Here is a 12,542-nt window from a genome sequence, read left to right on the forward strand (position 1 = left end):
CCAACTTTCAGGGAAAAAACTTTTGTTTTAACTTTAATTCAAATTTTTGTTTGTATACATTTAGGTACTTATTTTGTATATTATAAAGGAATTTTAGCATTTATGTTTTTAACATGGTACAAGAAATGTTATGTAACAAATAATTATAAAACACAAGAACAGATAACAAGGCACAAGACATTTTATGTACCGGTAACAAATGTACGATATTTAGGCATCATTGAATGGCAAGGACTCTTCATCGGTGCAAGATCATCGTACGTCCAACTAAACCGATTATCGTATTCCACGCGACTATTTTGCATCCAGATATCGGTATTGATTTCTAGAGTTACACTTTTAACTCATAAGCATAAGTAAAATAATTAAAAACATTTGTATCGATACAAGAACTAGTACTACCCATGTATAATGCACAACCTTATTTTTCCTTCACAAATTTGGGCCAAAAGTGTGCATTATACACGGCACAATACTGTAAATTTAAGCATAATAAACAGAATTTAACATATAGTTTACTTCGTATGTGTCAGGCACTGGGGAGACAGGCCAACAGGTTCTGTACGTCTGTCCCTCAAAGAACAAATATTTAATAAAGTGGACTGAGGGTTGTGAGGAGGGAGTGGGAATAGGGAGCAAGACGGAGAAGCAGGTTTTTTCTTTTTCAAAGACTTTTTTATTAAAAAATTTTTTATTCAATTACTGTTGACATACAATATTCTGTTAGTTTTAGCTGCACAGCAGAGTGATTAGATACTTATATACCTTACAAAGTGGTCCCCCCAAGAAGTCTGGTACCCACCTGACACCACACTGTTACTACAGTATTATTGATTATATTCCTTGTGCTGCAGAGGATGCAGTTTTGTAGATGAGAGTTGAGTTCTGTTACAGTTTAGGAGAGGAGCATTTGAACATGCATTAGAGAAAGGATAATTGAGGCAGAAAGGCTCCAGAATAGGTAGGAAGTAGTGACACCAAAAGTTTGTTGGAGAGATTGTTCCTCATTGCAGTATTTATAATCCATGTAGCAAAGGTTTATTGAGTGCTAACTGGGTGCTAAGCACATTCTACATACTGGGGATATTCAGATGAAACAGAAATGACGTGGCCGATAGAACTAGGTTGGAATATTTATTTTTGGGAGGCCCCACTAGCTCTTTATGGAGAAATGTTGAAAATTTATGTTGAGAAATGAAAATTTTATTTCAAGTTTCCTCATGTTTCTGAATTGTAAAAATTGCTAAAAAGCAGTTTGTTGAAGTTGTGGATAATCTCTTCACAACATAGAATATATTTTGAACTCGAAAAGTTGTCTTTGACTTCTTTAGGATTCTAGATTAATTTGGTTTAAATGGGAGACGGTTCTCAGAATTTCTGTTTGGTGCCCTTGAAATAGTTGTGGTAGTTGAGTGTTCAGGGCTGAATTCCTAAGTGCCTAATATTTTAGTGGATTAGTTTGCTAGGGCTGCCATGCCAAAATACACAGATAGGGTGACTTAAATAACAGAATTTTTTTTTCCCTCATAGTTCTGGAGGCTAGAGATCTTAAAGTGTGGACAGGTTTGGTTTCTCCTGAGGTTTCTCTCCTTGGCTTCTTGTGAACATACCAGATTGGATTAGGGCCCTCCTTAAAAGCCTCATCTTAATTTAAGCAGTTCTTTGAAAAGCACTATCTCCAAATGCAGTCCCATTCTGAGGTGTTGGGGTTGGGGCTTCAACATAAGAATTTGAGGGGACACAATTCAGCTTATGATAGGGGATTAACCTTTTTAAAACTAATGTGACTACTCCAAGGAGATATAACTAACGTATCCAAATTCCTTTCAAATTTCCTAGCTAATAATCACAAGAAGTTGTCAGAGTTTGGAATTAGAAATGGGAGCCGGCTTCAAGCAGATGACTTCCTTCAGGATTACACTTTATTGATCAACATCCTTCATAGGTAGGAACTACTAATATTTTAAGTATAAGAAATTATTTGAATATTCACAGTTAAGATAAAGTGGATGGAGATAAAATGGTTTTTTTTCACCCTTAAGCTCTACTGTTCATTTGAAACTGCACAGTATGTTTGCTCCAGTTGGCCACTAAATTCCCTGAGATTTGACCTACAGAAAAATTTGGGAATTCAGAAATAAAAGGGATAGGCAGAAGTTTAAGGTAACTGGTCGTGATCAAAAAGAGGGTATAAATCTAGGTGTTTGAAGTTACAATCAGAGGTGAGTTCATTTTGAGAATTAAACTAGAATAAAACTTTCAATTATTTTAAAATGTTTATTAGAAGAAATATTTGTCCCATAAAACAGATGTTTCATTTGTGATCTGGAACAATAACGAGAATATTTTGAATTACCCCATATAGATTTCTAAGTTGTATTTTTCTTTTTCTTTGATTTTACATCCTAAATAAAAAGCATTCAAAGTGCTCACATTACAGAATATTCGCATATATATAACAATTAACATACAGATGGTCCTCCACTTTGGTAATTTTATCTGTTGAACCAGGTGCATTGTTGTGCGTGTTCATTGGTATCCTAAACTGCACCCTGGCTTAGGACCACTGGGTACTATCTAAGCAACATAAAGGGTTGCCAGCTGTGTCCAGTTGTTTTGCCAGTATCACCCTCTCTATACAAACATATAGCTTGTATAGTTGTTTGGAGAAGATTGTATTTTATATACTTGCTTTATGAAAAGCATAAGATGACAGGAAGGACTGAATGTGGGTGATTAATAATAAGTGTAATCACAATTAGCCCATTGAGGCAAAGATAAATCATGCTATGAGTGATCTCTAGCCTCAGTTAGACACCAGTTGGATGTCAGGGGTGTGCTTATGTTCAGGTGACAAAGAAAGGACAATGAAAGGACATGTACAATAAAAGGGAAATACGTCAGATGGTATCTAAAAGAGGAGGCGTGATTGGGGGGGTTAATCATATTTTTTAGCTCTGGGAACAGAACCCCCCCCCAATAACGTAAGTCTGTTGTGTGACATTCATGCATTAAACTTTTGTACATATTTTTGAGAACTCATTATAAAAGCAGTATGCTGCCTGTAAAGATGGGAAATCCAGAATCCATGTAATCCTACTCCTAAAACGCCAAATTACTTTCTTTAGTCAAGATTAGAATAGTGTGTAGAATTTTTTCTCGTAGTAGCTAAAGAAATAATACCACAGAGTTGCATTGAGCCATAGAGTTTTGGGCTCAGTTTTCTGCTCTAGCAATACAAGTTATTTCACACTTAGAAACCCTTTACCTGATTTGAAGGTGTAGTGGTATTTACCATTTGAGTTAAGAGTTTTGAATTACCACAGAAATCTGTCGTGTACACTCTTGTTTTTTATTTTAGCTCTTTGAAAAGCAGAGTCCTAACATTTTGGTATGTACATAGTGTACACTCGGAGCTTTGAGGAACAGTGCGCCTCTTCTTTTGTGAATAGTCATAGTGGTGGTCCAGTTTTTTTGTGTTTTTTTTTTAATTTATTGGGGTGACAATTGTTAGTGAAATTACCTAGATTTCAGGTGTACAATTCTGTATTACATCATCTATAAATCCCATGTGTGTTCACCATCCAGAGTCAGCTCTCCTTCCATCACCATATGTTTGATCGTGGTCCAGTTTTATAGTGTGTGGTTTTTTTACAGCGAAGATCTAGGAAAAGATGTTGAATTTGAAGTTGTTGGTGATGCCCCAGAAAAAGTGGGGCCCAAACAAGCTGAAGAGGCTGCTAAAAGCATAACCAATGGCAGTGATGATGGAGCTCAGCCTTCCACATCCACAGGTGAGTCATGGCCCCAGCCTGCAGGTTGTTAATTACCCACCAAAGAAGACTGTATAGAAACACTGATTATTTTATGAATGTCGACCATAAAGAAGAATCTGCAGGACTGGAGGTGTGTGTTGGTTTAGCATTGATTGTTTTCATGGAGCTTTGATTGTATGAGCTATGAAGACATTTAAAACTGGGGAATATTCTTAAGGAAAATAGAAATACTTTGTTATTTTTTGTTTGTGGGTTTTTACAACTGGAAATTTCGGTGAGTTAGTAGTGCATAAAGATGTTCATTCTTAGTAGTAGTAGTTTTGGATTTTGTATACCTGTGTTTTATTTAGGGGCAACAGCTCAGTGCATCTGACTATTTTGAGTGAACAGATAGATGCTTGGTAAGTAGAGACTCGTAGCGTTTCCCAGTTTTCTCAGAACCAGTATGTCTTGGGGAAAGTGCATCAGAGACTTTGTTTCCCTGGGTGGTCAGGTCTGGTGATTGGTGCTTCACTGCTGGATTTGGATGTTTACTCCCCCCACCCCACCCCACCTCCCAGTGCACATATACCTCTTCATTCTTTAAGTCAGGAAATGACAAATTACCGATTTTTTTACTAATCTGTTTCCATTTCTCTGACCCAGTGTTTTTGGTGTTTTTTGGAATATGGTTGTTCTTGGTTCTGATGTTCTCTGTGAGTTTGAAAGATGAACTTTGAGACTATGTAGAGTTTGGCCCAGAGTTCATGACCTTTTTTCCTTCTAAAAATAGAGAGGTCCATCATTTTCCTTTGAGGAAGGGACTATGGTAGTTTTTTTAAAATTGTAATTTGAAATGTGCATTTACTAACACCCTACAGTGGGTAGGTTGCAGAGGCTGTAGCAATAAGTAACGTAGGTACTCTGCCTTTGAGTTTGTGGAATAGGGTGGAGGGGCATAAAACCAACTGTAGTGTCAGGTTAAAAGCATGTACTACAGAGAGCCCACTGCTTGGGTTTGAATCCTGACCTTATCCTCCGCTAATGTGGGACTTCGGGCAAGTCAACCTTTCTACCTCAGTTTCCTTTTCTGGAAAAAGGATAATAATGTTATCCTCTTTATAGGATTGTTGTGATGATTAAATGAGTTATATGCAAAGTGCTCAGAACAGTTCCTGGCACGTTGTAAGTGCTATGTATACATTGTTTGTGACGATGGTGATGACGATGGTGATTACTACCAGTATTAGCATTTGTACCTTCCCCTTTTCTGTTGGAGAAATAGAAACAAGGAACTAATAATTCCTTTGAGTTATATAATGCTTATTACAAGTTTTTGTTTTGATTAGAAAAGAAATAAGTGCTTGTTATGGAAAACATTAAAACAGTAGAGAAATATGTAATATATAAAGCGAAATTTCTCTAAAGGCAGCCATTCTTAAGTTTGGTGTATATCGGAAGAGTTAGCTTTTCACTTACATAAGATATTAGTGAGCCACTAGTAACTCCCACACTTCTAACCAGCTTTTTCCTTTTTTTGAAATAAGCACAAGAGCAAGATGATGTGCTCATAGTTGACTCAGATGAAGAAGGTCCTTCAGATAATGCTGACATTGGTGCAGAAGAGAGAAGTCGCAAGAGGAAATTAGATGAGAAAGAGAATATCGGTGCAAAGAAGTCACGCACAGAACAGACAGAAGAGCTTGATGATGTCATAGCATTAGATTGAACAGAAATGCCTCTGAACAGAAGCCTCTGACTGCACTACACTAGGACATCTGGGCAGGACCAGGTTATTTGTTACGTCCTTTATTCCAAAGGGGAAAAAATTGACCAGAGACTTGAAGATGATTGTGCTCTCTTGAAAGCATTCATTTTGCTAGAACTATTAGACACATTGCAGAATGCCATGTGGGAAGTAGGAAGATAGTTTTAAAACCCTTTGAACAAAGCGTTTGCATAACCAGTCATGAGGTGAAACAACACAATGCATGTTGCCTTTTTAATGTAAATACCCTTAGGTATCATTTAATAGTTTTAAAATATTGTGGTTTAGTAAAGTTGATACCTGGTTATAAATATTATGCCTTTATTTTTGGTTAGAAGAAGAATTATTTTTAGCCTAGATCTAACCATTTTCATACTCTTTAACTGACTGAAACAGATTCAAAAAAGTATCAAGTGCTATGCATTGAAGCGTGTTTTTAAATGTTACCTGGCACTGTATATATTAATGTAAAACAATGTTAATTTACTCAAGTTTTCAGCTTGTACTGCCTGGTATGTCCATGTAAGAAGCCAATTTTTGTGTATTGTTACAATTTCAAGTTATTTATATTTGATGTTTTGTAAAACTCAAATAAAGCTATACTGTACCTATGGACCAAATAAATGGCATCTGCATACTTGTTATACATACCTGCACGGTTCCCGTGTCTGCTACTTTGTTGGGTTTATCCATCATATTTACTGCAGTGTGTTCAGTTCTTTCCTTTTAAAAAATTAACTTGTAGTAGATGTCAGGGTTAAAAGATCTCCACTTTCTGCCATAGATGAGTGCTTTCTAAAATACAGCTTTTAGTGGCAATGTTGCTTTTTAAATTTGGATTGTAAATAGTTGGCCTTTTGTTGAAAGCATTTTGAGTGATCTTTGGCCCAGCCCCAGTAATGTGGGACCATGGATTTGAGATTCCAGAGGGGGAGAATTTTTCCTTCATTCTACTTTCTTCTCTGACTGCTTGCTCCCTCAGTTCATTGGAGTCCCTTCTTGAGTGTACCGTTCAAGGTCCCACTCCAACCCACAGATGCAGTGGGTCAGCACTCACATCTGTCCTGGACCCCAGAGGGCCCTGGCTGTAAGGTATTCTCACACAGATGTGCCTTGAATTTGCAGATAACAGAAACCCGTGAAGTTCTTTCCCCCACTCTCTGCCTCTGCCGTCGGTGTTACTGGACACAGTCAACTAAATTTCAAATTGGCAATTGGTTATACTCTCCCACTTTGTGTAATTCTTAACTCTGCCACCCAGCTTATTAACTTACTCCTTGATTTGGATCATTTGTAAAGTCAGCATGTAATCAAAGCCTTCAGAAAAATCTTAAACAAGACAGCCCTCAGGAGCAAGCTGCTCGATGCCTCCAGGTAGGCTGGCTTCCAGCCTCTGGTAGCAGCTGCGAGCAAGCTGGACCCCTACCCATCTCAGCCCGTGAGGTTCATGTGGCCTTTAGATTTCTAGAAGGTGTTTCATTTTCCTCCAGGAAAAAGAAATTTTTTTATTATAGAACTATGTTACAGATAAAAACGAAGTATCTTGGAATGCCACCTCTCAGATAAGTTTCGGTTAACTGTTAATCATTTCAATTTTGAACTCTGCAAAGCTCCAGAAATTTGAATTTTGAAATTTTCTTCATTAAAACCTCACCCTGCCTTTTCACCCTCCATAATTGTCAGTAGTGTGTTTCTGGCATTTTGTATGTGTTCTTTTGTTTTCTTTCTCATTTGAATGTACATGGCAGTAAGTGCCAGTTTGATCTGTAGAGGTGTGTTTCTGTTTGGGCAGACCCGTGATTTTATCTCAACTCATCCTTTCCCAGCAGTTTCTGTCCATTTTCTACCTATTGTCTAAAATCAGGGTTTATCAGCAAGGCAAGTCTGACTATAAGGGTCTTGCTCAACTAGACTTAACAGATCCAAACTGCCTTCATGAGCCTGGAGTGTGGAGACACTTTAGATCTGGCCGTGTATTTATGGTTTTCCCATGTGAGCTGTCTTCTCAGTGGGGGAGCTGAAAGTAAGACTCCTCAAAGTTGTTTCCACAGCAGCGTGAGCCTGAAATACAGCCTGACAAACCATCTTCTAGCCTCATTGGGAGCAGTCTGGCAACTGAAGTTTACCTGGAGAGTCCATGGTCCCAAAGATCAATCTACATGCTGAAGGCTTAAATGGAAATTCTTCATTTGTACTCCAAGGATTCAGTGTTTTAATATAGACCCTGAACCCTTAATGAAATAACTGACCAGATGAGAATCATCAGTAGATGCCAAAAACTTGAAACAACAGCACGTAGGCAAAACAAAAAACCAAACCTGAATCTAACCCAGCATCTAGACTTAATTTCCAGCTGACAGGAAAAAGAGGGGTAGAGGAACAAGTTAAACATTAAGAGGGAACAACTAGGTAAGTACAGAATGTGGGTGTTTCTAGAACTCAAGTGCAAAATAAATGACTAACAATCTGTGACAATTGGAAATTTGAAAAGGGGATAAATTAGGTGATAATGGAATTATTAGGTATGATAATCTTATGTAGGACAGTATCCTTGGAATATTAGGGATGGAGCTTTGTAATACCTACAACTTTTAAATGGCTCAGCAAAATAGGAAGAAAAAAGCAAAATTAACATCCAGTCTAGGTGGAGCCTATATACATTACTTGTACTATCCAACTTTTCTCTGAAAACTTTAATAATAAAAGTGGAGATATATGGTCTGTATTTTCTTTTCGTGCCTATGTGACGTTTTCAAGTTTTGTACTGAGTATATTCTATTACATGATTGAAATCAGAAAGGCAATAAAGATTATTAAAAATACAAGTTGGCATGAGAAAGTGTTACAGTGATTCCTGGGTCCAACCTTGAAGTCCGCTTTACTCATCCTTGCTGCTAGGCTGTGACTTAGGAAGAACTCTCATTTGAGCCTTCAGAGAACTAAGAGAGCCAAGTTGTTACCAGGAGATTTATTAGAAGCAGCCAGAAAGGATTTGGTTCATAATAGGTGTGGCTGTTCCTGAAAATTGACCATTGGTGGCACACATGTCTGCAGAGGACTTGCCCTATGGAATACGGGCAAATTGATGCTTTCTACTAGCCCTTTTTAATTTACAGAAAGTGAAAACTATTAAAATGTTGACAGGTGTTTGTAGTAATTGTGGCTTGTAGAAGTGGTGAAGGCCTCCCATTTGCATGTGCCAGTGTTCCTGAGGTCCAGAATCCCCATTTGACCGTTTTGCAGGAGGATATATTTAGAGAAGTATTTTTACAGAAACGTTCATACTGGGAATACATTATTTGCATTCTGCACACAGAGGGAATTTCTCCCCCTTACATCTAATTTAAAACCTAGCCAGAAACGAGAAATTTGTGAACTCGCACTAAATCAACTGAGTTGAACTGTAGGAGTATGATGCTGCTGTACAGTTTGATTATATATTGAAGGCACTTACCTCCTGGTAAAATAACATTTTTGGAAGTTTTGCTAAATTTCTGACTCACTTTACAATTTTTTAATCTTGCTATGAGTGGTGATTTACTACACAGGGAAAGGCTCTGAGCAAAAATTGTACTAGAATGTACAATGTGCCAAGAAGGTCCTCAGGTTTTCACTGTAGAAATCTTCAATTCATTTGATTTTCAAGAGATTAATCAATCTTAGAAAAATGTAGGTGTTGTGCACACTGTATCACTCACTCTACATCCCTCCTCTGCACTGTGGTGTTGCACTTGGAAAACCTTGCCAACTTTGCCAGCCTAGGTAGGAACCTTTGAAAGCCCTAAGACATTAAGGGCTGGTGTGCAAAGAAACCCAACTTCTCATCTCACGGCAGCAATAGGTGGTGGCATGGGGATCTGAGGACCCACGTCCTATGTGTTGCCACGCTTCTCAGTTGGCCCCAGTGGCAGCGTCCAGCATCACTCAAACTTAACGCGCTCCAACCTCAAGCCCAAAAGTATGATTCGAAAGCTGTAGGATTCTGCCTGCCCCCTTCTCTCCCCCAATAGCTCCGCCCCATGATGCTGCAGTCTGGCTGGGGTCTGCCTCGTACAAAGTTTGTACAAGGATAAAGTCTCAGAGCAGGGTAAATGCAGGATAAAGTCTCAGGGCAAGAAAGTGAAGGTTCTTCCAAGATTGCCACTTGCTCCCTGATGAAGGAAGCAAACTGTAATTATCAGATCCTAACCCTAATTTTTAGATTGGGGAACCACCCTGTCTATGGCTTCATCGGTCAATGTTTTGAAACTGCTGTGCCCCCAGAGAGGCCTAAGAGGATACCAGCATCAGGGGAAGTTCGTGGATTCAATCTGGTTGAAAGAGCTGGGTCTCAGAGAAGAAGGGATGGAAAAATCCCCTTGGGCACAACTTCAGTAGACAGCCGGCCTCCCAGTGGCTCAGACAGAAAATGCCCCTTGGGTCTGGTGCTGTGTGTTTATGGGACACCAGCCCCTGGGAGCTGAGCTAGGGGAGGTATAAAGTACTTCAGGTGAAAGATTCCTGCTGCTATCCCCAGGAAAAATTAGAAGGGTAAAGACTGCCTCCGCCTGAAGGGAGGGAAGGAAGTGTGGATCCCAGCAATTCCTCCATGTGGACTTTGCATGCCATCCATCTTCTCTAGTTAACCTAAGTTATCCAGCCACATTTGATTAACATCTGAGTGCATCTCATGACTGTGGGAAAACCCCTGAATTGTGTCCATCATTGGGGTCCAGACACTACAGACTGATAAGGGGGTCTGATGGAAACTAGATTACAAGGAGAGACTTGGGGATCTCTAAAAAAAACACCATTAGTGTGGACAGAGTGGGTAGGATCAGCCTCTGGGGACTTAAAAGGAAAAGGTGGTAGTTTAGAACCTGGTGTGAGACTATTGAACATGTGTGTTCCGGCCTCAGAGTGTCCATTTGCTTAGACAAAGGGAAGTTTCTGGTTAACTTGAGAGGATGATAGATGGAGAGGCCCAGCAATTCTTTTGCGAAACCTTTCCTTTCTCCAACGGTGGGCCCCTGGCAGTGGTAGTCGGAGCCAGCTCAGACTAGCTTTTGAAAGCTGATTATACCAATTTCTTCCAAACTCTGTTCAGTGACACCATTTAATTTGAAATTGATCATGGTGGTATTGGCAAATGATATACATCAGGGCTCCTGATTTGTACAACTCTCCCCCAGAGCACCGGTTATGGGACATTTACCAACACACCACTGGACCCAGGAAGGAGGCCAGAGAGAGAGGTGAGCACAGAGAACATCCCTACATCAGTGGAGGACAGAGAAGGCATCATTGGAGGCTGGGCAGCGAGTCCATAGAAGCTTCAAATCCCGTGAGGCAGCCCCTGTGTTTTTCTCTCCCCCACCGTGCTTCTCAGAAAGAGCCAGCGTAGTGAGGGTACAAAAGAAGATGGGGTCTGGGACACATCCAGGTAACATAGAAATGAGACCACACAATTTTAAATACTACCTTGTATCCATTTGGATGACAATGGTATGATTCCCGACACCAGGAAATATTTTTAACGTATTTATAAATTGCTTAATGTATTTCCCACTTCATGGAAGTACTTTGTTCTAATGTTGAACAGGGAACATTTAATTACCTCATAATTAATTTAAACAAGATTTGGCCAATTTTACTGAAGAAAAAATTTACATGATTTACTCTTCACCAGTCTATTCTGTTCTACTTCTGATGATACCAGAATCACCTGAATCCACGATAGCCAGTGTGTAGACTCTGTAGTATTTTTCTATACTGTGTGCCCAGTTCAGTATTATTGCCACTGTGGTGATGGACACCAGTATGGGCCAACATGGCGTAGTACTCTCTTTCAGATTTCCTCCAGGCTGGGAAGATGTCTAGAATGGTCAGACTTGCTTTGCCTTGTCTGATCATCTTCGGAGTCTGCTTGTACACAGCAGTACTCTCACTTTTCATACAATGAGTTGGAGCCTAGAGCTGATGGTCTTTGTGGCCACCATCTTCCTGTCTTAGGTGTGGGACAGCCTGCCGTCCCCCCACCCCCAATCAAGAATGGCCACCAAATGGCCAGGAGTGAGAAAGCAAATGTTTTGGGTTGTTTCTGTTTCTGATTGTGGGTTTTGGTTGTTGTTATTTATTACTATTAGAGTGAGTAATGTGTTTTAGCTCACCCGGACTCCAATATATTGTTTAAATCTTGGAAGGTCTAAGTGGGGAAGATGGGATGGAACAGTTATTTAAGAACTATCTCAGAGGCAGAGAGCTCTCTCTGAACTCCTCATCTGAAGGCTGGATATCCTAGGACTGTATAGATACATAAATAATATGATAAACACTTTTGTGCTTACATTGTTATCTGCATGTTGGATCACTTCCCTAGAATAGATTCTTGGAGCATTACTGCTTATAAGAGTGTTTTTGTTTGTTTGTGAGGATGTTAATAAGGCCAAATTGCTCTTCCTGATAGGTTGTACCAACTTGTACTCCTACCAGTAAAACGTGAGTATGTAAGTTTCACCAGTCTTGTCAATGTTTCCATGTTTAAATGGTAGAGAATGTGATGATTGTTGATTTGTCTTTTTCTCAGAGCAGAAGATCATTTTTCATGAGATGGCTCCTCTGAATGTTTGTTCCCCAAAATATTTGCCTCTGCCTGTGCCTGCCCCCCTCTCCCTGAGCATGGGGGCCAGGGCATTGGAATTCTGCAAGCTCTGAGAGGTGCTGGGGAGGAGCCGTAGCTGCTGGGTAGAATGGGCAGTGTTGAGGGCAGACACCCTGGTCAGTCTGCACCAGGACAATTCCCTGTCCAGGCTCCCTGAGCCTTGAGACATGGTGATGTCTTGCTGGGATTCCCTGAAGGTGTGGGGCTTCAAAAGAGAGAACTTGTCCACTCAAGGTTTTCCTGGATCTACCAGGTCCTGGCGGATAATGGTTTGTTTTTCTTCCCTACAAACTGAAATATATGACAAAAACTTGGCAGCTTGTGTTTTGGGGGACAAAGCTCTTGTCACCTCTTTTCCTGTCCCCCCCTTCCCCACCCG

General features: G+C 39.8%; 1 protein-coding gene across 1 annotated transcript in view; it reads left to right on the plus strand.

Moving 5' to 3' along the window:
• Positions 1 to 8,338, plus strand: part of UBA2 (ubiquitin like modifier activating enzyme 2) — a 33,103-nt gene extending 24,765 nt beyond the window's left edge. The window contains exons 15-17 of the mRNA XM_081033115.1: positions 1,840 to 1,945; positions 3,658 to 3,794; positions 5,303 to 8,338. Coding sequence (XP_080889241.1) covers positions 1,840 to 1,945; positions 3,658 to 3,794; positions 5,303 to 5,484 — 425 coding nt within the window. The 3' untranslated portion in view covers positions 5,485 to 8,338. The remainder of the gene's footprint in view (positions 1 to 1,839; positions 1,946 to 3,657; positions 3,795 to 5,302) is intronic.
• Positions 8,339 to 12,542: the final 4,204 nt, after the last annotated feature.

This window comes from Rhinolophus hipposideros (assembly GCF_964194185.1).
Source record: "Rhinolophus hipposideros genome assembly, chromosome: 21".
NCBI lineage: Eukaryota > Metazoa > Chordata > Mammalia > Chiroptera > Rhinolophidae > Rhinolophus > Rhinolophus hipposideros.